We start from the raw sequence: 26,473 nt of genomic DNA, 5'->3' as shown, positions 1-26,473 counted from the left end.
ATGGGCATTCCATAAAGGGAGCATTTGTTCGCACACAAGCATGCTGATCTAAGAAGTGGTTTACCCCCACATGCTGCAAAATGTGATCTCCCTATGGCTATAAAGAAGATTCACTATCATTCCTTGGAAACACAGCAGCAAGAGGTTTTATCCACATTCTTAGTAAGAATCACTAGAAATATCATCTTTCCCTGGTGCTGAAAAGCAATTTAAAAGGACAATAATGTTACTCCACGTCACTAAATAATGTAGTATCTGGTGTTTCTTCCTGAAGGCTAACTCATGCAATCCCATGACTACAGATGACCTTCAACTCCCTTGGTAAAAGTAGTCTTTAATCAGCCTGGTTACAGATCCAAAGCCAAAAAAATCTGAGCCCCTGAACAAGACAGCAAACAGAGATGAACCCCAAATTATATTTTAAATGAACCTTGTGACTTTGAGTCATCTTTGAACAGTTGGCTTGGGCAACAATGCATCCCCATATCTTTCCTTGTGCTTTGTTGATAATCAGTGTCCAATCAAAAATTTTACTGAATAGGCAATATAATTTTAAGAGAATTGTACGGAAAATATTGTACCTTCTGGCATGTTTGCACAGGACATCACAGAAGTCCTTATTTCCAATTGCACACTGCAGAGTTACAATGCCTGATCATAGAATCAACTAGGCTGGAAAAGACCTTTTAAGATCATCAAGTCCAAGTCCAACCATTACCCCAGCACTGCCAAGTCCACCACTGAATCATGTCATTATGGGCCTCATGTACATGGTTTCTGAACCCCTCCAGGGATGGTGATTCCACCACTGCCCTGAGCAGCCTGTTCCAATGCCTGAGCACCCTCTTTGTGAAGAAATTTTTCCTAATATACAGTCTAACCCCCCCTCCCCCATACAGCTTGAGGCCATTACTTCTTGTCCTACCGCTTGTTACCTGGGAGAAGAGACCAACCCCCACCTCATTACAACCTCCTTTCAGGTAGCTGTAGAGATGTTTCATTTACTCAAATGGCATTTACATCAAGTATCTTTTTTCCATCTCACTGGTTTTATTTTACTTTGTGGGGAACTGCTGTGTGTAGAACAGAGTAGCTACTACAATGACTGGTCTGCTGCTCAACTAATGAAGACTGAGGTCTAAAGACTGAATTCCTACATTCAGCTCTGCAATAATTGAAACATGGCTCTGATGAGATCAGAAGCAGACAAACTATACCCTTAGTTAAGACTACTATTAATATCTAGAGTATTGCATAGGTCATAAGACACTCAGATCCAAACCCCTATAATATTACACACTATCTAAATGCAGAACAGGAAGACTGCCTGAGGCCCCAGAATGCTTACTACCTAATGATTCATGCAGCCATTTTTAGATACTCAAGTTGAATCACATTATGCTAGTTTTCAGAAGTCCCAAGAGGAAGTAGCTCTCAGTGGTAAGAACCAGGACTGCAGCTCCTCAGCATCCCTCAAAGATGAGGCTCAAGAAGCAAACAAACTCCGTGTAAGACCCTGTGGCCAGCATTTCCAATTGACAATGTTTTTCTAAAGCATTATGGTCTGTTATCAGGAAACTAAGCTGTTTTAATAGCTCTTTTGCACATAGCAAATCTCCCAGATATGGAAGCTTACAGCATTAGCAAATGTTCTGAGAAAACTGGTAATTGTAATGTGAAGCAGAACTTACCTGCATTCTCTAAAGGGTTCATTAATCATTACTCAGTGCTTTACAGTTAGTATGACTTGACTGACATGCCTCAAGAAGACTAATAAAAAAAATCTCAATGACCAATTTATTCTCAACTGAAGCACCCCATATATTATGCAGGATGTTATAATAAAACAACAGGACCCATTAATACAAAAAAAATATTAAAAAAATAGGGCACAAAGCAGCATGAGTCCCAGACTGCTGCTGTTCAATTTCATGCCAGCACTAAGCAGTGCAACAATACGCTAAAAGTTGGGATGAAGGCTTTTTACCAGCTCTGCAGAACATAATGTATCAAGCAGAGAGTATCTGGTACAGATCAGTACAAAGTCACTTCTCTAAGGGGAAGACAGGTCATTACCACTATTTCCCAAGGGAATATAAAGTGCATCAATAAACCTGAAGTCCTGAAATCCTACTCAGTGCCTAATAGTCCTATTTTGTCACTGAAGTCAACTAGAACTTCTTTTCAGTTTAAGAAAGTTTAACACATGAAAACCAGCTATGTAATCTCTCTGTTCCTTCAATAAGATTTTTGTAAGGATTTGCAAAGAGATGTTTGGGCTCCACTCTCCTGTATCATCCCATGCTGAGTCAGGAATCTACTGGAGGCTTTGAATTCTGTTATTGAATTTGTGTCCTTTCTTTCATTTAGGACTCTAAGCCTATCTGAGATTGTGTTCCAAGACTTAATTTTGTTTCTTTTTTCATGTACACAGAAAAAAGGTCAGCATTTCTTGTTCAAATTATGGGTATTTTGCTTCTGGTTTCAGTAAAGCTAATTATTCAGTATGTTTAGTGGGTCTATTTTAGCCTCAGATATCCCATGCACTCACCTACTTATGCATTTCAATCGCTGACAGTACAGTGCCAGCATAACACTGTTTGCAGTACAGGCATGTGAACTGGCTGTCTTCTGCAACTGATAACTTTGCAGGTGCCCAGCAAACATGGCACTTGAAGAACCGGAGTTTACATGAAGGTCTAACTGCCTTGCCAAAGTCTTTGGAAGGTATGCTTTTTCAGCAAGTGTACCTAATTTGCTTCTGTACACTTTATGCATCCAAGGTTTTAAAAACAGAGGTCACAAAGTAAAATAACTCCTGTATGGAATTAGCTAACTAGGCTGTCACTCAGTCACGTGCATTTTGACACTAACAAGGGGGAAGCTTTGAGTTTCTTGTCTCTGGCAGTGTTACTACTTTGTCAGTTCTCCTTAGCACTCTAGTTACCCTGCGGTATTGTTTAAACAAAAAGTCAAGTTGATCTTCAACAGAAAAAAAGTCACTAGGTATACAGTTAACAAGCAAATAAATCTTACAATTTCCTCTGATGAAAGTAACTAGTGCTTTATAACTAAGAAAAGGTTATGTTTAGAAAGCAGTTGTGGGTGTTTTTTAAAGCAACATTAATGTTGCGAGCAACGTTTCCCTAAATATATCTGTCTTCCTCTGACAAATGTGCCATGGCTTTAACAAGCTTTGTGCCTCCAAAGCTTTCTAGAACCTGTATCTTCGTTTTCACAGGAGAGAGGCAGTGTGCATTGGACAGTACTTGGACAGTACTTGGTCTGTTGCCTTCCCTCTAATTTCAGTGTTCTTTCAAGGTCTTTCAGATGAGCAGAGATGCAGAAGGAATCAAGCTAGATGTTTTCTCCTGTTTAGACTTATCCCTAGTTGACTAACAAGTGGAAAATGCATCCCAATTTCTGTTTGTGGCTTCAATTGCCTATGTGATACAGAATGTGACTTCTAACACAACTGGTGCAAATGCAAGATCATATACAGAATCATAGAATAGTTAGGGTTGGAAAGGACCTTAAGATCATTTAGTTCCAACCCCCTTACCATGGGCAGGGACACCTCACACTAAACCATATCACCCAAGGCTTTGTCCAGCCTGGCCTTGAACACTGCCAGGGATGGAGCATTCACAACTTCCTTGGGCAACTCATTCCAGTGCCTCACCATCCTCACAGTAAAGAACTTCTTCCTTATATCCAATCTAAACTTCCCCTGTTTAAGTATGAACCCATTACCCCTTGTCCTATCCCTACGGTCCCTAATGAAGAGTCCCTCCCCAGCATCCTTGTAGGCCCCCTTCATATACTGGAAGGCTGCTATGAGGTCTCCATGCAGCCTTCTCTTCTCCAGGCTGAACAGCCCCAACCTTCTCAGCCTGTCTTCATACGGGAGGTGCTCCAGCCCCTGATCATCCTCGTGGCCCTCCTCAGGACTTGTTCTAACAGTTCCATGCCCTTTTTATGTCGAGGACACCAGAACTGCACACAATACTCCAGGTGAGGTGTCACAAGAGTAGAGGGGCAGAATCACCTCCTTCTGCCTGCTGGTCAACTGGAGTACTGCCTGGAAGGGATGAGAATGTCAGACACTGCTCTGCAGACCCTGGAAAAGCAGTCAGGTGGGGCAGAGAGCAGGAAAGGGGAGAAAGAAGGAAAAATATGTCAAAGTCAACAGTCTGATGCAAGATGGAAATTTTCTAGTATCAATTAAATAGTTTATAATTTGTCCTTTTTCCTAGAGGACAGCTTATATCCATTATGTACCCTATTCTAACAATTTCATCAGAAACAGCTAAAGGTTCACTCTCTAAAAACAAACAGAACTTCCACCTTGACAAATAAAGCAAGTATTGAGTTGCATGTAATTCTCAAAGGAGGCTTGACATACATACAAGACCTTACAGTTCTCCAGCTCTCTCTCATGGGACTCTTTGTGTAGTCAATGATGCATCTTACAAAAGTGTAAGTACCTTCTTATGGTAAATTCAACAAAAGTGCCAATCTTCAAACTCTGACCTTGGTTGTCTATCAGAGTGAACCTGAAGCAACCCCATAGTGTCCTGCAAGTTCCTTCCAACACACAGACAAACCCAAAGTCAGAGTATAGCACAAGCTGGAAACAAGACAAATCAGTACTTCCTACTCCATAAACTGACAAGATAGTCACCTTCATTTACTTTCTGAATTGTCACCAGGCACCAAACAGTGCATATTTTAGTACTGGTAACTAGTTGGAAGGAATTACTGTAAGACACTTATGAGAAGTTGCCCTTTTAATTTCTTTTTTCTAAGTAATTGTCCATATTGACATGCCATGTTGCTCCTGCAGAAGCATAGAGCAGGGGTACTACTTTCACTCTGAACCTTCTGCTTTCTGTTTCTGGCAAGCATCCTAGCTTTTGTAATTTAATTTTCCTGCCAAAAGCACTGGAAACATTTGAGATGATATTCATATGATTAAGGACAAACTGTGGACTACATTCTTGGCATTGGTCTGCACTGGAAGTCTGAATTTTTCTTGCTGTTCCTGAATATTTGTGAGCTAACCAAGTAAGACCACAGCAGAATTAGAACTTCTTCTCAAACCATCCCAGGATCTAACGCAATCCTGCTCTTAATCTAGGGAAAGCGTTTAGGTCCATCAGATGCATTTATGCTCATTATCCTTGCATATTAACAAAGTGAGAACAGGTTGTGGTGTGGCTGAGGACATCATTTCTACATTTTTTCTGCACACTAGAAATGTGTGCTCAGCCATGAATCCTGCTCCTGTATTACACATGTAGGAGGTTGGTAACATAAGGACAGCAACAGCAAATCAGACCAAATCTATAAAAAGCAGACTCCCTCTTCTGACAGTGGCAAATAATGGGTACTTTGGAAAGGAGTACAGAAAACAGGGCAAGAGTGACTCTTCCTCTAATACACCCTAGTGAGATCTTGTGATTTGCTGTTCAGGGACAGCCAGAGCCAGAGACTGGTTTTGCATCTGTGTATTTAAAAACCTTTCCGTGATTTTCTTCAGTTCCTTTTGAGCCCATTTATACTCCCATTCCCCATAACAGCCTGTGTCCATCAGTCCTATAGTTTATGTATACCATGCTATGTTAAAAACCAAAACAAAACAAATTGCCTTTGGTTGATTTAAGGCTGCTGCCTGGTAATTTTGATAGGCATCCTGACTTCTTGTCCTGTGATAGAATAATCCCCTCCCTAACCACCCATGGACCACATGTTGAATACCAGGTCATAGGCAGTGGGACCATTATCATCCCTATGTGTTCCATGACCCTCTGATGAGGCAGACACTGGATTTAGGAGTACAGAAGGAAATAAGAGACAGAACAAAGAGCACAAGTTTTATTGTTTGCTTCACTATACCCACAAATTATAGGGAAAACTTTTAGAGTGAGGGGAAAAATACGTTGAATCTCAACAGTTTCTGAACTTACCAAATAATAACCAAGCCTTCAAAAATGCAGTAGGTCTCCCTTGCAGAATAAGCACAGGGTTTTGTTCTTTAAACAAAGAAACTGCTCAAGCTAATGAATGACAGCTGGTAGAATTCACCTCCCAGGACTTCCAGGAAGGGCTGGAAAACATGCTAGCTCAGACATTTTTCAAGATCCAAAGACCTCAGTACTGCAAAAGTCAAATAAACGTATAAAACTGCTTGAATGCAAGCTGTACCTTGCTGAGGAGAACTTGTCAAAAAACCATGCAAGAAAACGTACAGCAAAACTTAAACCATATAGAACTGCTGAACAGTTTAAGTAATTTGTCTTTTACAAAAGTGCAATTGAAATAACTCACCTACAGATAGCACACACAAAACACTGACTTTAAATTAGCAAGATATCAGTTTTAAAATCGTAAGAATTTAAGAACCTTGCCTATTTCCTATATTGTAAGATTATTATTCAAAAAAAGGCATATGTTCATGCTTTCAAGAAGCCCCCAGAATCATCCAGGATATAATATTGCTGTAATCCTGTGACAAAACCACCCTGAAAATGTAACAGGAATGAGTCAATATGTTTTTAGAGCAGTATCTTCCACAATTCCACAGACTAAGAGAGTATTAATAAATATGTTTGTGAATTATCTAGAGAAATGCTACAGCTGTATTAAAAATAACACAGTTTTCTGTTGTACTGGATGGTTCAAACAATGGTCCACAGGGTTACAGGGCTTGATGCACAGTTGTAGGATAACTTAATATTTTGGATCCAATATCTCTTCTTTTACTTCTTATAGCTAAATACAAAATGAGAAAGAAACGGATCACAGCAATAAAGATCACACTGACAACAGGGAGATGCAACAAAACAACTATTCATCTAGTGTGTTATGTCTGTATCCTCCACTTACCCCAGTTAATAGCTGTAGTGCCTTATTTGTTTAAGACAGAGACTGCAAAAACTCAGTTGGATTAAAGCCCCGTTTTTAAATGCATTTTGATACTGTGCAGCTCAACTTTATAACCTACAAGACAGCCTATTTCAAGAATCAAAGGCAGTAGGGCCCAACATCCCATGGTTTTCACATGACCCCTTGTTTTAAAAATAAAAGCCATCTTCTTACTTCTTCATTTGACAGGTGAAAACAAGAACTTCTTCAAGGCTGCCTAAGAAATTTAGAGAGCAAATTTCTGTTTCTCCAGGAAGCAGGCACAGTGCTGTTGTGACTGGTCTGTAACTCACCTTAATGGAGAATGAGGCAGCCCAGAAGAAAGGAAACGTCTGAAACTTGTGGGAGAGGAAAAGTTGCAGGAGTTTTCTACAACTAAGAGTAGAAAATAGCTCCCTTGTGAAAAGTAAACTCAGGATAACCACCCTAAAGACTTGTGTTTCCACAAGAAACAAAGCCCTTGGGGAAAATCAGTGATGAACATGTGATAGTCTAGCCAGGGACTTTCAAGGCAGTTTTGAAGAATGGGGAAAGGAAGGCACTGAGACAGGGTTCTGGGGTCTATTACACTGAAAAAGAATTAAATTGAAGAAGTACTCAGAAGGGGAAGATAATGCGGTGCAATCAAATGCAATCAAATATTGTCTGAGACACACTGTTTCATTTAGAAGCTGAAAAGACAATGAAATCCCACAGAACTCATGACAAGGCATGCTCTGGCAAGAAGACAGTTATACAAAATAGACAAAAAAAGTCTGATGCTGAGGTGGTGCAGCTGCCCCACAACCTCTGACACCATATCAGCATTTCTGAGACCTTTGGTAAGGAGTCATAGAGAGAAAGTTCTTGGCAGACACTAGTATCAGTAAGAAACTAATTCAGTAACACTCACCTGCTCCTAATGGGCTTTCAATAATGCTCTCCTGCTCTTCCAATCCATTTCAGTCCTTGCAAGCCACACCATATCGAACAGGGCTCACCCAGAGTAGTTCAGCCCACCAGTGAAAACTAACTTTAACAAACATCAGTGTTTTCCAAACTGTCACAAAATGCCCTCAGAAGCTTCTGCTTAAATGATGACACCTTGCTCTCTGCTCTTGCCCAAAGGACTCCATCTGTATGATGGCAGCTCCACTTCTCCACTCCAGCACAGCCCCCAGAGTTTCTTCTCATAGTCTTGCCATTACAGAGCCCAGCCTCATCTTCAGTGTATTTCTGCTTTGGTGGCATTGCCCCATCCACAGAGTTAGACTCATTTGCAATAAAAGATTAAGAAACTCATGCAGCAAAGGAAGTGAAAGTTGTGATTCAACAGATGGTGATTCCTCTTAGGCAAGACTAAAATCAGAGTGCTGCCAAGACGTTTATTGACTGGTCGCTTAAGGTGCCATTTTTTCAAATGAGACTTGAGAGCAGGCAGTAACAAACATTTGTTTCTTTGCATTATTTCTCAGAGTCTTGAGAGAAGAAAAAAATGCTCAAGACAGTGGGTTACTTTAGGAATTCACTAACCTGCTGATGAGCATCTTCAGTGTTTCATGGGTAAGCAATGTGTTCCTGACACACATTTGGCATGTGGTGACAGTGGTCACCATACAAGGAACTAGTGAGCTAGGATTCTCCACCCTGGTAAAGAGACATCTTCAGGAGTTCTGATGGCATGGATAGGAACAACTCTTCACTGTCTCCTCAGATATTCAAGAACTAGGAGCCACCAATGAAGCTATGAGAAGCTGGGTTCTAGCCAAGCCCTACAGATCACAATGCTACTTGCAAGAGGATTTTCTAGAGAGAGAAAATTCTCAAGGGAGACTGAATGAGCATTTACAAGAGAGATCTACTGATAGTCACTAACTAGACCACACCAAGTCAGGAAATCCCTAAAATAAAGCACAATCTGGGAGAGAATCCAGCAGAAGTATCATGCCTGTGTCTGCTTTTGGATTTGGCTTTCTTTTAGTCAGTCAGCTCAGTCTGCACTTGGTGCAACACTACCAATCTGTTCTTGTCGCATTACAAGGGCTGAGCCCCTCCCCTCAGCACCATTCCTGACCTGGAAGATGTGGCAAGTCCCACCAACCCACCCTGAACTATGCTCCTTGTGCAGTAGAAGCACTTGTACAAAAACCAGATCCCCTTGCTTAGTTTCTTGCCATTCTGCTGAGAGGATCTCACACCTGCTCTCCCACCATCTCTTCTTGCAGCTGCACACCTGCAGCTTTTTCTCTTGGCTGCCCCATGACCACCCAGTAAGGTCTATAAGGCAGGCATGGAGAATCATAGGCTGAGGGATTTCTAGACTGTTGAAGAGCCTGGATGAGGCCTGCTTCTACATACACTGACCAAGCTCCTCAATGACAGTGGCTCCTTCTCCTGGAAGAGACCCATGGCTAACATTGATCATGGCCTGAGCAGGGGGTAGGTCACGGGCTGAGTAGACCAATCAATGTTAGTCTCCATGAAGCCACTGCAACCACCCCACTGTCCCCACAGAGCACATTTGCTTCCTTATCTACTGGCCTGTGGGGAAGACAGGGCTTTCCTGAGCTTAGACCAGCTGCTTCCAAGAAAGCGCCCTTTCACATGCTGAGCTCCTGGCAATACATTAGAGGTGAGCTTGGGGCCATCACTGTAGGTGGGTAGCATGCAGATGCTTCGTGTGAACCAATCTGATAATTTGTACACATTACTTTACAGGCACAGCCCTCACTGACACTCAGGGTCACATATGCGGGATGCTGGCTGCACCAAAAAGAGCATTCAGATCCTTGAGAAATGTGTTTAGAAAACAAAAGAAATATTAATGAATAACTTAAAATTCAACCAGGTTTCTATGCTGAGGTAACAGATCTCATTCTGACCTACTCTGTTCTGCATTTCACACGCACCCTGCAGGAGAAGAATGACTGTATTAAATTTAAACCTCATTCTCTTTGGGTAATGCTACATTTCACTCTGATTTTATTAACTTTTTAAAGGTCACTGAGCATTAGAGGAAGAAAGGCTTTCCTAAGACATATCATAACTTGTCTTACCTTCCAGGAGCTAGCCTGAAACAATTTCAGCACAGCAGCTTCTTTATCTGTAGTTACCCTTTTCCTCCTCCACATACCCATGAGAATCAATCCTGTATTAAAACAAACAAACAAACAAACAAAAAGATTCCTATGAACCTACCATGCAGAAAAATTACTGAGATGACTGATATAGAAAGAAAGGTTTTCATCTTTCTCTTACAGCCTTCACGTCATCTAAATTTCAGCTCAGTCCGCAAAGATTTTACTTCTCTCTTGAATACAAACTGAAATAGTAACCTAATTCAACTTATACTAATATGCAAAACCTTTGAGCTGACCTCTGTTAAACAAGAATACTTGTCCAACTTTGCAAGCCCTCAGCATCACTTTGAAGTCACAATCAAGGCTTTGTGAAATAGAGTAGACTGGATGAGATTGGTTCTTTTAACTTTAGAAGTAACAGAAATGCCAACTTGATGGGGAATTTTCTGTTCTCAATGAATCTTTTTCTTCCAGTTTTCTGATATGCAACTACATTAATTCAGCGTTCAAAACAAATGTCTCAAATAGCCTCAGTGAAAGCACTGTGCCTGTCTCAGTCTGGATCAGACCTGATCATTCTTCACTCCCTTAGAACATGCAGTGTCTCTTGTTCTTTTGTTAATACCCTCTTTGTGCACAAATTCTTAGAAAAAAGGAAAACCAAGGTAGACAGCACCTAAATACAAGCACCTGAGAAGCTTCTGAGCTCTTTCCAAAGTACAACAAGAAGTTTTCTTCATTGGATGTCACCTTATGTAAAACTGAAGATAAGAGTCCAGTTCTTCAAATCTTCTGGCAATCAGTGTAGTGTTACAATCTTCTCTAGAATCACGTTAATTTGCATCAGCAGAGGTTTTGGCTACACAGCAAATCTAACTGGCTTCACTCACTTTGAAAAGAAAACACACCCCAAGACCCACTACAAGACCCCCACTACCACAACACATACATGTAAAAAATGGATGACCCACTAAGTGATATAATAATCAAAGTCATCTCGACATATAATTTTTCAGTCATACTTTACAAATTTACATGGAGATTTCAACAAAGTCAAGACCTTGCAATTTCACCTAGCCAGCTAAAAAGGGTAAGGTACATTTCCTCATGCTCAACTCTTGTTCAAGCAAATGCAAGAACCAATTCCTTTTGGCTTCTATCTAAGCTCTGAGTGTCTCTTTCTTCTTCTTTTTGTGTTTCCAAAGAAATTGAAGAGCACAGAAATTTAACAGCACATGCACAAGCTGAAAGCCCCCGCACTCCATACAACACTATGCACTGAAAATGCAGATCAAAATGTAAATTGCCATTTTCTTGCCTCTTATCACTGTTGACTTGCTGAGCATTGCACATCAGTAGGTGCTCCTATTCTCGGTACTGTAAAGAGAAGTAAACTGAAATAATGTGGTGAAGCACCACATTCAGTTCAAATACTGAAAAAGCCGATTGAACTACTTGCTGCAGTGCTTTTTTCACCAGCCAACACACTTTGGTTGTATACATCTAAACAGGGCTACAAAAAAAAATCTCCTGTGCAAGGTGTCATTTTTGATGCCCTGCCTGCTAATTGCACCCTCACACTGCTGCAAAGAGAATGTATATGGCATTTGGCTGAAGTTTCAGCCTTAAACTGCTGTTAAAGAGGAGGCCCTTGCAAGAATTTAACATGAGAGGATTCAGCACAGAAACAGTAGGAGTGCCTGACACTCCTTACCTCCACCAGAAAGTGCAGCCTAACCACACTTCAGTGTCCAGCCAGATAAAGCCTGGTCTGTCCTGCTCCTAAGATTCAGCAGCATGAGCAAGGCACTGACCTAACAAGGTTGCAGCAAAAGAAATTCTCATGACATACAAGAAAAAAATTCTATCCAGTGGGCAGAAGCCCAGGCACAACAGGGGTGGAGGTTTTCCAAATGCAGCTGTCCAAGGAAGGCCCTGTGCGAGCTCATCCAGCCTGGGAACAGCAAACCCCTTGGGTTGGCCTAGAGACCTCCAGAGGTCCTGTGCAGCTGAATTACCAGCTGCTAGCAAAGTCTGCACTCAACCTAATACAGGAAAAATATCATTAAATGCTCATCAGCATGAATTCATTTTACATGCCCTTTGGCCTTCTCAGCATTTATTTTTTTCCATTATAGTAGCATGTAAGAAACCCACTCAAAGACGAGAGCTTTACTACAGTAAGTAGCATGGAAGTGCACAATGCACACTGGTTATCATGAAAATGTTTAGGTAAATCCAATGATGCAATTAAAAAAGAAATGTAGCTACCACAGCCAGGCTTGGATAAAGAACTGTTAAAACAGCTGCTTAGTACAGCCAAATTAAGCAGACTTAACACAGCCTCTAAGACAGTAGTGCTCTTCTCCATCAACCACAGATATCTCCTGCAAATAGCAACACCTTCCTTCCCTCACTCCTGCATCCAGCGGGTCTGGTCTCCTGCCTCATCATGAATCCTGTCCTCCAGCTGATGGCAGAAGAGAGCCCAACCCATAGGTCTTCTTCGATCTCTATTTGAAAAAGTTCAGCAGCTGCACAGCATCCTCTGCTGCCAAAGACCAGAATCAGATCAGAAATGAGGAAATGGAGTAAGCCTTCGAGTGAACGTTTATACAGACACCCCTCTCCCCTCCCCCCCCCCCAGATTACCCTACAATAAAGCCCTGATCCATATTAGGGACAAATCTCTTCATCTTCCACAGAGCCACCCTTGAAACTGACGTTCTTTTGGGTAATACAGGTGCAAAAACAGTTCTGAAATACCATAAGCTTATTGTTTCCAAGGAACAGTACCATCCAGAGTATAAACCTCACAGGGCTGGATTTTTGGGGTAGCTGTTATTTTTTCTCAGCCTAACCATTATATGGGTCCTCAATCAATTACAGCTTTAATAACTGTCGTTACTTATTAGAAAACAATAGTATGCTTATTACAAAAAACCCAACAACAAACCAACCGATCAGTAAACCAGCTGTTCGATTTGAAAGAAAACTATGTTCATTCAGCACAGTACTATCATCAATGGCTGCACTGTTACTTACAAGCTTGCTTGAGGAGAGTTTCTGTTTTAGTTGCTTGCTAAAGTCTTCTGTTATGGGGCTAGTTGGTCTATTGTACTGTCCCACTGTCGATGCAGCAGATGTTGAAGCGGCTAGGAAAACAGAAAATCATTTTAATGGATCTGGTGCCAACACCAGCACCACACACACACACAAAAAGAACAGCCAAAAAAACCACACCAAAAAACCCCAACCAACCAACCAACTTCTGAACTGTAAGTTGGTGCTATACAGTACCTTTCAACATCTGGCTCTCCCTATTACTCTGAACTCTTATTTTATTAGGAAAGAAAACGAGCTTCGATTTCAGAAAGAACAACGGCGGCATAAGCATGCTCCCTCTCAAATGCACGGGAAGTAGTCCCATTGCACTAAACCGGTGCTCCCATAAACTAGTCAGATTCTAAAAACACGTTACTACAAGTATAAAACCAGTAATGCCATTCACAGGTGAGAGATTCCTCAAGGGAATGTATCTTTGCTCTTGCATATATCCAGGCATATAGAAAATGTGCTTATATACCGCGCCGCACAGCCCCGTGCCTTCCCGCTCCGCCCCCCGCTCCACCCGGCCCGGCCCCCGCGGCCCGGCCGCCGGCAGTGCGGCGCTGGTGCCCGTCATGGCGGCAGCCGTACGGATGTTCCGCGGGGCTGCCGCGGCTTTCACCGCCGGGGCAGGGCACCGAGCGCTGGGTTCCCTGTCGCCGGGGGCGGCGGCAGGCCGAGGGGGTCGGGAGAGCCGGCGAGCCGCGCTGGCGGCGGCGGGGGCGCTGGGAGGGGTGGGACTGTGGCTGTGGCGGCGTCAGGCCGTGATGGCGGCATCAGAGGAGGACGAGGAGGAGAAGATGCTGCGGCAGCGCTTCATGGCCCCGCCGGTGAGCGGGCTGCGGGAGCTGCGACGGCGGCGGCGGGAGCTGCGGAGCCGAATGGAGCTGCTCATCATGGAGACGCAAGCGGAGGTGTGCCGCGCTCTGGCCGCGCTGGACCCCGGCGCCGCCTTCGCCGTCGACACCTGGGAGAGGAAGGAAGGTACGGAGGGATAGCAGGGGTCAGCCCGGGAGCGGGCACCCCGGGGGACGGCGGCCCCGGCGCAGCCTGACGTTGGTGTTGGCAGGCGGCGGCGGCATCAGCTGCGTGCTGCAGGACGGCGAGGTCTTCGAAAAGGCCGGTGTGAACGTGTCTGTCGTGTTCGGGCACCTGTCGGAGGACGCAGCGCGGCAGATGCGGAGCAGGGGGAAGTCTCTGAAGGCCAAAGACGGTAAAGTGACTGGTGGGGAGGTGGGGTAGGGGACCGGGACGCATTCACCTTGGTATTCCCGTGCGGGTATTCTCAATGCAGCTGACCTTTGACTAGAAATGGGGAAGGCTGTTCAGCACTCAGTGGTTTCAGTTGCATCATGGTGATTCCTAACCACTGAGCCTGGGCTCATTTTTACAGCCTTAAAAAGCCAGGTGTTGGGGTGCTTCTCCTTCCATCTCACTGCTTTAAACAATGTACTGTAGGCTTAGGTTGCTTCTCAACAATGATGCTTAACAGTGAAACTGCACAGGAGTTATGAACTGAAGAGGTGGAGGGGGAGAACCACAAAAACCTGAAAGCTAAAGTGGGTCCACAAAGACCTAAAGGCTAAAGAAGATTCAACCTACGTTTGCATAGCAGAGGACAACCGTGAGGACTGGGAGTGGTGGAAACCCTTAACAGTGCCTTACGTTTCAAGTGTTCTGGGTGCTCTGCCATACTGTTGCGTTTTAGGATAAATACAAAAAAAAACCCATTTAGTTAAGTGCACAGAGGTGTGTGGATGAGAAGTAAATTGCACATTAATAATTACAGTGATCCTACATAAGAAATTTTCTTCTAGTGGAGCAGTATCTTGGAACCTAAGGAAAAAGAGCAATGTTTCTTAAATGACAATAAATTATTTGAGGAAAACTGAAGGATTTTTTTCTATGCATCTTTTTATTATCCAGGGAAACTGCCTTTCTGCGCCATGGGTGTGAGCTCTGTTATCCATCCTAAGAACCCTCATGTTCCAACCATGCACTTCAACTACAGATACTTTGAAATTGAAGAAGCAGATGGTAAGAACTGTAATCCAGTGAAGTGCTATGAAATGTATTACTCCATACAGTGTGACTGCATGGCTCAGCTAAATGGTTAAGAACCAGCCCAGGTTTGTTCCCAGCTGTGCAAGAATCTGTTGTGTAGTACTGGATCTCTTATCTCTGGGTCTTTGTGAATTTGTAAAATCAGTATGAAGTGTGCATCTGGTAAAGGGGTTTGCAGTTCACTTTTTGCAGAGTATATCAGGGGTTTCACACTTAAGTTAAAATGTAGGAGGTTATAAATACATGTAAAACATACTCAAAGAAGCAATTCTAGAATTTAGTAGCATAAGGTCTGTAAAGAACTGATAAGCATACCAGTCAGGATGCATCTCTGCCTCTGAAGCTGGGTGGACATATTGTCAGAATCCTCACTGTGACTTTTTCCCCCGAGTTTCTGTAACTTTCTACTGTCAGAAGTGGGACTCCAGGTTAGAATCACAGAATATCTCAAGTTGGAAGGGATCCATAAGGATCATGAAGTCCAGCTTCCTACTCCTCACAGAACTACCTAAAACCAAACCATATGCTAGGTGGTCAGATGCTGAAAGGCCATCTGTACCTTGTGAACATAGTGTACTGTCAGAAGCTCAAAGAGAGTTTTTTTCCAATTATTTTGTCAGAGCATTATGGATCATTTCTAGTCAGTGACTTCCCTAGATTTAATAGCAATGTTCCCTTTGGCATGCAGCAAAATGTTTCTGGATTCTTGAATAGGAGTTGTCTGCCCTTCTTGTGAAATTCATAGCCTATAGTCAGGGTCAGTGGTCCAAAATGCCGAATAAGTATGAAATTTGTTTTCTGTTTTCCTGAAGGCACTGGTCATCACATGACCCCAAACTCCAATGTTTCATGACTGAGGATAAGGGACACTATGGAATAATGATTTTTTTTTTTTGTATTGTAAAAGTAGGTGTTAGTTCTTGGTGAACCAATAGCAGCATACTGCTGTTCAGAACTTTAAAAGAAAAATGTTACTGCTTGCCTTTCTCCTATAGGAACTAAACAGTGGTGGTTTGGTGGTGGGACTGATCTCACTCCAACTTACTTGAATGAAGAGGATGCCGTTCATTTTCACAAGACACTGAAAGAAGCCTGTGACAAGCATGATCTGAAGCTGTATCCCAAGTACAAGAAATGGTATGTGGAGAGAAATGTGCTTGGGTTTCTTTTGTGGGAACAGAAAGTGGCCCAGGATATTGCCAGTTATTCTTAGGAATAGTAGGTTCTGCTGCTTTTTGAAAAGTATCAACAAACCCTAATGAAAACCAGCAGGTGTTACCCAGGACAAAGTGTACTCTGAAACAATCTCAGAGAGGCCTGAGTTGTTCAAATCAGAGGGCTGACAGCTAGGATCATAAGTCTACAGCTTGAAAAAGAACTAAGCTGACTGCAAGACTTTGTAAGCTACAGTATTCCCTAGGCAACTTACAAATTCCTTTTAGCCTCTGATGTTGAACTAGGAAAAGACTTTTGTCCTATGGACTTGGGCAAACTCTGCTTATTGTGAACTCATGGAAAATGTACACGACTTTAGTGTGAGCTCTTGGGCCAGCACTGCAGTTCTGAAAACTGCCCCACTCCAGTTTTATTGCTTTCAGTCTGACCTCCATGACCTTTTATTTTTTTCCCAGCTAGGTAAAGGAGCCTGTCCTTAATGTAGAGGCTTCATCGTTTTGATGGAGCTGTACTTTTTTTTCCAGTGACATATTCACTGAGAGTTCAACCGAATGTTCTCTAAAGATGAAAATATTGAAAGTTCTTCTTGAGTTGAGAGATACAAGTGATAGGATCCTTCACTGTTCACTGGGAGTTTGCTGCTCTGTGTCTGATAATCCTATCTACTGTAAGTTGTGGTATCCAAGAAGGAAGGGTTACCCTTTTGTGTGCTACCAGGTCCTGTCTGAGGACAGGAGATAAAGTGGGTGTTGCAGCTCAGATGGCAGCCAGTTAGTAGAGAAGCATCTCTTACAACTTTAAGACCACAGTCTTGTTCTCTGAGGAATTTCTGCATGGTAGTTCAGAGTGGTCAGCTTGTTTGCAGCATAAGCAGGCTATCACTGCCAGCTGCGAGGTGTCAGAGAGAACGATGCCAATTCTTAACTGGGGGGCAGTTCAGGAAAAGACTAATTGTGTTCCATGGAAAAAAGCAGTTTTCTCAATCCCTGCATGAGTGCTTCCCCCAAGCGGCAGCTGCGTAGGGGTATACAGTTCTCACTGCGGGAGCAGTGTGGATCTTCTCTGAGCTTCTACTAATTAGCTCCTTTTCCTGCCTTTCTCAGAAATAAACTCTTGCTATGTTTACCATGCTGCCTCCTATTCTAGCCTTAAGACTTTTGTCAGCCTTGTTCTCTTTTGCATTTCTGACTCTACCTTTTTTTGCCTAATTTTTCCTGCTGCCATAAAATAAAAATGCTGATCAACCAGTGAATAAAAAAATAGGTTATCTAGCTTAGGTTATCTGTTGCATCTTTAAGTCTCTCCTGCTATGACCGTGCCATTTATATTGCTTGAGAACAGAAACTGTGAATGGATACACTTAAGGAAAACTAATCCTAAAGGAAAGCAAGATTTCCTTGCTGTTGATGGTTTCTCCTTCCTACCTCCCTTCCATTTCTCCCCTGTGTGAATACTTGGGGGGCATGGCTGCCCAAACAAGCAACTGTAAGCAAGATGGTGTGGATACAATGAATCAGCTAATTTATAGTAATTGCACACCTGCATACTCCTAGTGAATACGAACGAGATTGATTACCTGCTTGTTGTAGGATAAGCTGCACATGAACATAAACCAATAAACCTGAACATAAGCCATGAAAAGCCACTGCTAGAATGACTCTATCTTCCAAGTTTAACTGTTAAAAAGCCTTTTTCCAGGGAAGGCTGCCTCACTTCTGATTTTTCTCCTTACATGACAGTGACTTTCTTATCTGGCCTTAGGTCTCTACATTAATTTTGATACAGAAAATCAGTTTTTTTGCTAGGATAGCAAAAAGAATAAAGAAATTTTCTTCAAGTTTAAGCTCATCTGAAAGCTGTAGAAATAATTCAGGATTACGTATAGTTCTGGGAATGAAATCTAAAAAGAGCTCTTAGTGTGAAATTTTGAAATCAGGTGTCCCTCCTTCCTGATGGTAGATATGTATTGGATCAATCCACAAGGAAGCATCTGCTGTGGTGTTTGATTGTTACATGTTTAGAGACTGTGGTGATATGGAGCTTTACAGAAACTTTCATCAGAGCTTTTACTGCTTTTAGTGTAAGTGCAGGAATGCTTTGCAAGTGGTGCTGTACTATCCGTGCTCTTGGCAGTCAGTGAAACAGTGGGGCACCCTGCACTGCAGAAACTGATTTCTTGTCAATATTCCACTAGTGCCATCCTGTGCCATGTGCCTGCTTGTAGTTCTCTTAATTTCTTTGAATATTGTGGACCATATTATCTGCTGCTGCTGCTGCTTCTAGGTGTGATGACTACTTCTTTATCAAGCACCGTGGTGAGCGAAGAGGGATTGGAGGCATATTCTTTGATGATGTAGACTCTCCCTCCAAGGAGGAAGTATTCCAGTTTGTGAAGAGTTGTGCCAAAGCTGTTGTGCCCTGTTACATTCCCATTGTGAAAAGGCACTGCCATGACTCCTTCACACCAGAGGAAAAACTATGGCAGCAGCTTCGGAGAGGACGGTGAGTACTGAAGGAGCAGAAGAATACAGGGAGGGTGGATTATGCTAGCAAGTTAAAAAATAAGCTAGTCCTTCATGGTTGTGGGTTTATGTCCTATTGTGATATGGGATAAGTTTGCGTGTGTACTCTGAAGTTCACGTGAGAAGTTGGAACATTTTTGTGCACAGAGCTTGTCTGAAATCCAATGCTAGATTGCCAAAGAGGGTGCAAAGAAGGTACTATCACACCATCATCTGTATCTCCCACTTTCCCGTGTTGCAGTACAAGCAACCTATACAAAATACCACACTTTAACTCCTTCAAAAACCAAGAGAAGCTGCTGCTTTGTAACAGGCAAAGGGTATGTGTGTGTGTGTACTTGGTGCCTTTTTCTGCTGCCCAATGATATGGGATAGTGGGACTGCGCCATGACATGAGGACCATAAAGGTGAAAGAATCATGCTTCCCGTTAAGTAACGAAGCTAAACCCCAGAAAGTCATTAAATAATTGTTCCCAAGAGTACTTTCAGCTACTTTCATACATATTTATTCTATTTGGTCTTGGCATTGAAATGCAGATGCAGTGAATTCTTGATAAAGGAATAAGGATGCAGAAGAATTTGTTTTTTCTGGCATGTTTCAAAGTGACTGTAACTTAAAAGACTTTGGAGGATGTTTATTAATGTGAATGCTGCTAAAGTTTAAGTACACTGGTAGATATAGTTGTGCTCCTTTCTCTATGTCCTGTTATTGTCTAAGCATATGGAGGAAGTGTGAGTACATATGCTCTGTGGAGAACTGGGGAGTCTTTAGTTTCAGCCTCTTCTGCAGAGAAGTCTGTGGGAGTGGTATAGGGAAGGTGTAGACACTCAAGTTTAGATTACTGGTCTGCAGTAGTTACTCAGATAAGCATATATGCTTAATTTGGTGGAACTGTTTGCAAGAGTGCTGGATTTTTAGGATCCAGTTTGTGGATGGAATTTAGCAAACCTGCTAAGGTTATGAGGGGGAGTAACTTCTTTAAGCAGAAGAATCTATTTGCAGATTATTGGGCTAGGTAAAGCTCTCAATTTCTGCAGCAGGAAAGAACAGATAAGAGCTCCCCCTTTCCTGTGCCTCTGCTAAGTACCAAGACCTCAGTACTGGTTATTAAGATAACCCTTGCTGAATTGTCACTGTTCTGTTCGTATGCTGGCAGCAGAAAACTATTTTGGCTTCTAGCAGTCCCATCTAGCACTCTGAAGCTGGCTGACTTCTGCTTTACAGATCTCCCAAGAAAAGAAAATCTTGTTCTGACCTTGCTGCTTATGTGTCCTTCAGCATGGAGGACTGCAGAGTAGTTTTTCCTGTAGTCATTTCCAGTTCCTCTAAGGTTCCTTTTCTGTGACACCACCACACAAAAGAGTACTAGCATAACCAAGCTAAACTTGATGTCACCCTTTCCAGCAGGACTGAAGCCTGGGTGAAGTAAGCTAGTATAGCACCATGCAGAATACTGTCTATTGACTAGTGTCTATTGACTGTCTATTGACTTGTCTATTGACTGTCTGTAATAGCAGAATACTGTCTATTGACTTATGTCTTTCCAGGAGGACTGAAGCCTGGGTGAAGTAAGCTAGTATAGCACCATGCAGAATACTGTCTATTGACTAGTTTTGCTGCTCTTGTCTGTTAGCTATGATCATTACTTCCTGTGCTGTGTGGAGCAGCAAAGTCACACCTGCAGAGGACGATAGAGAACAGTTGGCACCAAACGAGGGTTCGTTCTGACACCCATAACAACAGAGGGTCAGGCTTGTTTTGTCTGATGTCTGTTGAAGAACGCACAACAAGCTTCTGACAGGAAACTTGTTTTTCTGTTCACTACCCACAGGTACGTAGAGTTCAACTTGGTTTATGACAGAGGTACAAAGTTTGGCCTCCTGACACCAGGATCAAGAATCGAAAGCATTCTTATGTCTCTGCCACTGACTGCAAGGTAAGGACGTAGTTATTTGAGTTGTAGGTAGGCACTGTTCTGACTAAAATACTTGATAGGATTAAAGCAAAGTTCTGTCATAGTGTCCAGTCTCTTAACAGTACATGCCTGATACACGTAGATAAGCGCTTCTCTGGTCTGCTATGCTCACCCAGTTGGCAGTAATGTGTGACCTAGATATTACTTCACACACAAAAAAAAGTGGTATTTTTTGTGGTCAGTACCTCCCCATAGATTTCCTCTCCTCACTCCAAGGGTTTTTGTTAGTAGCTCTTTGAAACTCTGTATGGGGTTTCTGGCAGCCCTGATAAGCCTGTGGCAAGGAGTTCCATAGTTTAACTGTGTGTTGTATGAAAGTGTGTCTGTTTTCTACCTGCACCTGATGACTTCATTCAACTTTTCAGTAGGTAACCAGATTTTCTTCCTGTTCATTTTCTCCATAACAGTTATTTTACAGGCTTCTGTGTTTTGTTTTTTTTTCATTGTCTGTTTTCCCAGCTGACAAATCCCATTCTTTTTAGTCTTTGTACAGTAGCTGTTCCATACCTTTGACCCCATTTGCCACTTTGTCTAGGCTTAAGTTTTCTATGCCCTTTCTGAACTGTGGATAAAGAACAGAAAACGTAGGCCAGATCTATGTATCCAAGATGCAGGTGTGCTGCTGACTCATACCGTAGCATAATAATGTTTTAGTTCATTACTCCTTTCATAACCCTAATATGCTGTTTGCTTATTTTGACTGCTGCTAAACACTGAGCTGCCCTTTTCATAGGATGGACTGTTATGATGCCAAGATCTTTTCTGGATAATAAAAGTCAACTCAGTCTCTCAGTGTGTATGTAACTTTTTCCTGTGTGCAACACTTCAGATTAATCAACAGTGAATTTCACCTACCAGTTTATTGCTTAGTTTCTTGGCTTAATATGAACACTTTTCAACTGCCTTTTTAGTTTTTAACCTGTCTTGCTTAATCTTGCAGTATCAGCATACCCTGTCATTTACAGTACACTCCCCTTTTTAGGTTGCTTTTAGATATGCTACTAGCATATTTAGCACAGCCCCTATCATGAACTCCATAAACTTTGTTAGTACCTCCCTCTGCTAGGAACACTGACCTGTGACTCCTTGACCATGAAGGCAGTCCTGTTCTCACCATACAGCTTCACCCTGCTGCCAACACTAGATGTGTCCCTTTCCTGGTGGTATAGCACAGTCTTATCTTTTAGTTCCATTGCTGGAGTAATCTGGTTTTGCTTGTTTTCATCAACATAAATAGCTGCTTCACAGCATGAATGAGTCCTTTCTGGGGAAAAAAAAAATGGTTGTACCCATTCATCACTTTGTGACTTTGGACACTTCTCTGCCATGCCTCTCATAATTGCCTTTTAAATAAAAAGTGGTCTCTTACCATCTTTGTTTTTTAAACCAAGATTCAACAGGGACTTGTAGCTTCTGGAAAAACTAGGTCTTGTGTCCTCACTGTCAAAACTGTCTGGGTTCCTTTTTTCCTCATCTTCCTTGTCATACTAGTGTGTCACAAGAGACTGCTAAAACATCTTTGCAAATAAACCTGCATGAATTGTGAGGTAGGGGGCACTGCTCTTCATTTTGTTGCTCCAGCCTTTCTAAAAGCTGGGAAAAAGATAAAGCTAACATTTCTCCTGTCTATTTCAGTATGATTTGTTTTTACAGAACTTACTGATTTGTAGCCGTATCTGTCACCTGATGCAAAGAGCATCAACTGTGTATGTAGCTTTGCATCCTCAGAAAAAGCAGCTCAAGTCCCAGCACAGCTTGGTGCCAGACAGGTGTCAGGCAGCTGAGCAGTCTGAGTTTCCCCTCTTCCTGCAGGTGGGAATACATGCACACCCCGCCAGAGAGCTCGAAAGAAGCAGAAATCCTGGAAGTTCTGCGCAATCCCAAAGATTGGGTGCACTGACGCGGATCGTGAACAAGATGGATTGCTTACACTGAGCCAGCATGAAAGAAAAGGAATGCCTGCATACCAGCACATTTAAACTGCTGTTGACTGGCATTTTAGTACAGCTATTTATACTCTTGCCCAGTGCCTTAATAATGATGTAAAATTGCTGTAATTTACAAATATGTGAACTTGTTCTTAAAGATTGATCATCTCATGTTATCACCCCATGCTGATGTTGTCTTGTGAAGGACTTGTGGTACCCTCACAGGACTACTGTGCATGCTTAAGAACTTCCTCAACTGATTTGTTTGCAAAATGTTAAACTATTGTCAAGTGTTCTCCCACTGGAACAAAAGCATTAAGTGTGCCTAAATAGCACTGCTTACTCTTAGAAAATGTTGGGATGTGTTAGAAATATTTTATTTTTTTTTAAGAATAAAGGGAATATTTGGTATGATTTTAAACCTTAAACCGTGCTTTCAGGAAGTTCTAAAAAGGGGGTCTTAATCATGTATATTTTGATGCTTGGAGGCGAGGGCTAATGTTTTAAGACATGCTGCAGCAGCATGACTTGACTGGTAAGTAACTGGGAGAGCCTGGGTTAGGGTCCCAGTCTTGCCAGATGAGTGTGGAAGGCTGGCTGCCTATTTTGAGGAGAAAATCTTTCAGCACTGCTCATTTTGGCTGTTACCAACTGTCTTAGGCCAGCACCTTTGCCATGAAGGCTGGGGACAGACCAGTAAGCTGTTGGATATTACCCCACGGTCCTTCAAATAAAACTTCATGTTGCTCCAAGCCCCAAGCTGCTTGTTCTTTCTTTGTGGCACAAACCTCGTTGTCCGTGGGGGAAAGCAAAAGCCATCCAGTTCTCCCCAACCTGAGGAAAAATAACACCACCTCCCCGTCGGGGAATCGAACCCCGGTCTCCCGCGTGACAGGCGGGGATACTCACCACTATACTAACGAGGAGTTAGGTAAGCGTATATGACCTTCATGCCCTCACGTGGTACAATATCACTTTGGCGGGTGACTCGTTGGCCTCTTATGACCGAAGTCAGGCTTCTTTTCGGGGGTTACCGTGCTCTCTTCTGTGTCACACTTCCTCCAATGAAATAGAAATTAAAGAAAATAACATTCTATGATTTAGTAAGCCAGTGATGGTCCCGCTCCTCTAAAGGGTGTAGAAAACAAATGGCCCGTACGGGGATCGAACCCGCGACCTTGGCGTTATTAGCACCACGCTCTAACCAACTGAGCTAACCGGCCGCTCTGTCGCAGGCTTGCGCGTGCTCGTAGCTCCCGCGCTCCCGAGGGAACCGCGGACAGGAATGACTGCTCGTAGTATAACCGCACTCTCCCTTTTTAAACAGCAGACTGGCGGGTCGTTCCGGACACCTCCGCCAGAGCTGTTCTGCCATTAACCGGCGTGACTAGAACTGCTAAAATGGAGACCTGTAAAACTCTCGTTTTCTTCTGCGCCCGCCTCCTCCAGTCCGCGGGCGGCTGGGTGCAGGTTGGAAGGGCCGCAAACTAAACAAGGACATCAAAAACCCCGTCGGAACAACACCGCCATGCTTCCCTCCTCAGCCCCTCAAATGGCTCCTGGCCGCAAGAACAACCGGCACCCCACCACTCCCTACCGCCTCACATCCGCCTGGTCGGTCACGCCACCGGAGTGAAGAAGAGGAAATACACCCCGGGAGGGTAAAAGGCAATGCCGCCTCCCCGTCGGGGAATCGAACCCCGGTCTCCCGCGTGACAGGCGGGGATACTAACCACTATACTAACGAGGAGCGGGATACGGGAAGTGCTATGCCGGCATGCCCCAGGAGCCGTCGGTGGCACGGCGCTGCGAGCGGAGGTGTGAAGCCAGCCGTTTGTCCACAGTCCGACATCGCAGAAGGTGGTTGGGATCCATCCGCCAAAACCACTGCTCTGACCCGGCCCGGCGACACGCCGTAAAGCGAGGCAGTAGTTTGGAGTGGCCTGGGCTGTCGTGGGCACAGTAGATGGTGTGGCCCCCAGAGCTGCCTCTGAAACTGCAACAGCCAGTGTGGAGGTAAAAGCAGCACGAAAGGAAGACAGGCTCATCTCCTAAACCTGTGATGAGGCCCGTTTTCTACTGGGGTGAAACCACCTATCCTCAGAGGAAAGAGTGAACCCTTCCCCAGCTGGAAAGCCTGTTACAGTACTTGTAAAACCAAGGCATTAAGTAATGAATAAATAAATAAAATTAATTAAAGCAGAAAATACTTAATAATTAAATACCTGTGAAAAAGCTGTAGAGATCATCAAATTCCAAGCCCTTTGCTTCACAAACTGTCAGTACGAGTGCTAAGCTGAGCTCCTTGGCTCCCTTCCCCTTTGCTGTTTCAGGTGCCATTAACACCACCTAGCATAAAATACATTAATAAAAATAAAATGTCAGGGGGAGAAGGTAATAGCTGCTTAGAGAAAGCATACAGATGTATCATGATAATGCAAGAGCTTTCTCAAAACCAGGCAACATGTAACACGGGTATTTGAACACTCTGAAAAAAAAACCCCCCCAAAAAAAACAAAAAAAACCCCCAAAAAAAAAAAACACAGCAAAACTGCTTGGAGACGGACAAATACATGGTATGAAGAGATGGCCACAGGTCCAGTGTAAGAAAATCTGGAGTTAGAAAGAAATGGGACAGGAGACACCTGACTGAAAAAAAAAAAACAGAGCAGAAAAACCTAGATGTGCATAAAGAAGAAACCAAGAAACAAACTCACACACTAAAGGCTTCCAAGTTAAAAAAAGCATAAATTATCAGTGAGATATAGAGGCTTAAAAAAATTACTGTGGTCAGTAATTATTTAGTTGGTGAGATAATCTTTTAAGTTTAGAGTCTTGGACTCAAATCGTTCTGTGAGTCTACAGACTTGGAAGAATCCACAAAAAGCCATATAGCTAAGGAAAGCAAATCTGATGTGCTCCACATTCAGTAGATGGTATTGTTTTTCCTTCTGTGGCCCTGCAGTAGCATTGCTGGGTCACTAATGCTGAGGGTCTCCCAGACTCTAGGGTGTTGTCCATCAAAGAGACCACAGCCCCCAGGAAGCTGGGTAAGAAGGTCCTGGGAAGCAGTGCAGAAGCAATACAACCACTCCAGGAGCCAGATGGAGGGTACCCATCATGAACAGAATTTAGGTCTTAAGCTCCGGTCTGTCTCAAGCTGTTTTGAAAAACACACTTTTAAAGGGTTTTATCAGAATTTTGAGATCAAAAAATATCATAACAAAAAACGGTAGTCAGAGAAGACAGAAGCTACTTTATGTTTGCTATTTTGAGTAGCCTCATCTCACTCTAAACTGATTTCAGAACAATGAATTACATTCAAAGCACAGAACAGCACAGTTCTACAATTTTGCTTCCTTTTGTGCTGATGTTGACAGCCAAATAGGTTTGAACACTTGGATTCATCACAATGAATTTTGGTGCATATTTTGGTGGTTCCTGACTCCAAAATGAAACAGTAAAAGGTACTGAAAAAATAAGTGAAAGCACATTGATCCAGTAATATCAGCTGTAGAAACAGTGAAGTGAAGGCAGGGGAAGAGAGCAAAAACTGTATGTTAAATGCAAACACGTTTGGTTGTTTGGGTTTTTTTCCACAAAAATTGTGTGAAGGGCAAAAATGGGAAGCCACTTCACCTGTCAAAGCTGAGAGCAGTTTCAGAAATCCGTAAGTCATATCCTACTTCAGTGCATTTGAGTCAAGTTTAATA

General features: G+C 42.9%; 2 protein-coding genes and 3 non-coding genes across 5 annotated transcripts in view; 1 reads left to right on the top strand and 4 right to left on the bottom strand.

The window, feature by feature from the left end:
* Positions 1–13,049, bottom strand: part of ST3GAL6 (ST3 beta-galactoside alpha-2,3-sialyltransferase 6) — a 76,957-nt gene extending 63,908 nt beyond the window's left edge. The window contains exon 1 of the mRNA XM_031051261.2: positions 13,032–13,049. The gene's annotated coding sequence lies outside the window, so the exon portion shown is untranslated. The remainder of the gene's footprint in view (positions 1–13,031) is intronic.
* Positions 13,050–13,635: 586 nt separating this feature from the next.
* CPOX (coproporphyrinogen oxidase) lies at positions 13,636–23,519 on the top strand. The gene is made up of 7 exons (XM_005151762.4): positions 13,636–14,078; positions 14,164–14,307; positions 15,021–15,131; positions 16,154–16,295; positions 18,618–18,836; positions 20,689–20,793; positions 22,645–23,519. The coding sequence occupies exons 1-7, from the start codon at positions 13,670–13,672 to the stop codon at positions 22,730–22,732; spliced, it is 1,218 nt and encodes a 405-aa protein (XP_005151819.3). The 5' UTR covers positions 13,636–13,669; the 3' UTR covers positions 22,733–23,519.
* Positions 23,520–23,614: 95 nt separating this feature from the next.
* TRNAD-GUC (transfer RNA aspartic acid (anticodon GUC)) lies at positions 23,615–23,686 on the bottom strand. Its single transcript has one exon. It is a non-coding gene; the product is annotated as a tRNA-Asp (tRNA).
* A 223-nt stretch (positions 23,687–23,909) lies between these two features.
* On the bottom strand, positions 23,910–23,983 carry TRNAI-AAU (transfer RNA isoleucine (anticodon AAU)). Its single transcript has one exon. It is a non-coding gene; the product is annotated as a tRNA-Ile (tRNA).
* Positions 23,984–24,438: 455 nt separating this feature from the next.
* TRNAD-GUC (transfer RNA aspartic acid (anticodon GUC)) lies at positions 24,439–24,510 on the bottom strand. Its single transcript has one exon. It is a non-coding gene; the product is annotated as a tRNA-Asp (tRNA).
* Positions 24,511–26,473: the final 1,963 nt, after the last annotated feature.

This window comes from Melopsittacus undulatus, chromosome 2, assembly GCF_012275295.1.
Source record: "Melopsittacus undulatus isolate bMelUnd1 chromosome 2, bMelUnd1.mat.Z, whole genome shotgun sequence".
Taxonomy (NCBI): Eukaryota; Metazoa; Chordata; class Aves; order Psittaciformes; family Psittaculidae; genus Melopsittacus; species Melopsittacus undulatus.
This window is presented reverse-complemented; position numbering and strand designations above follow the sequence as displayed.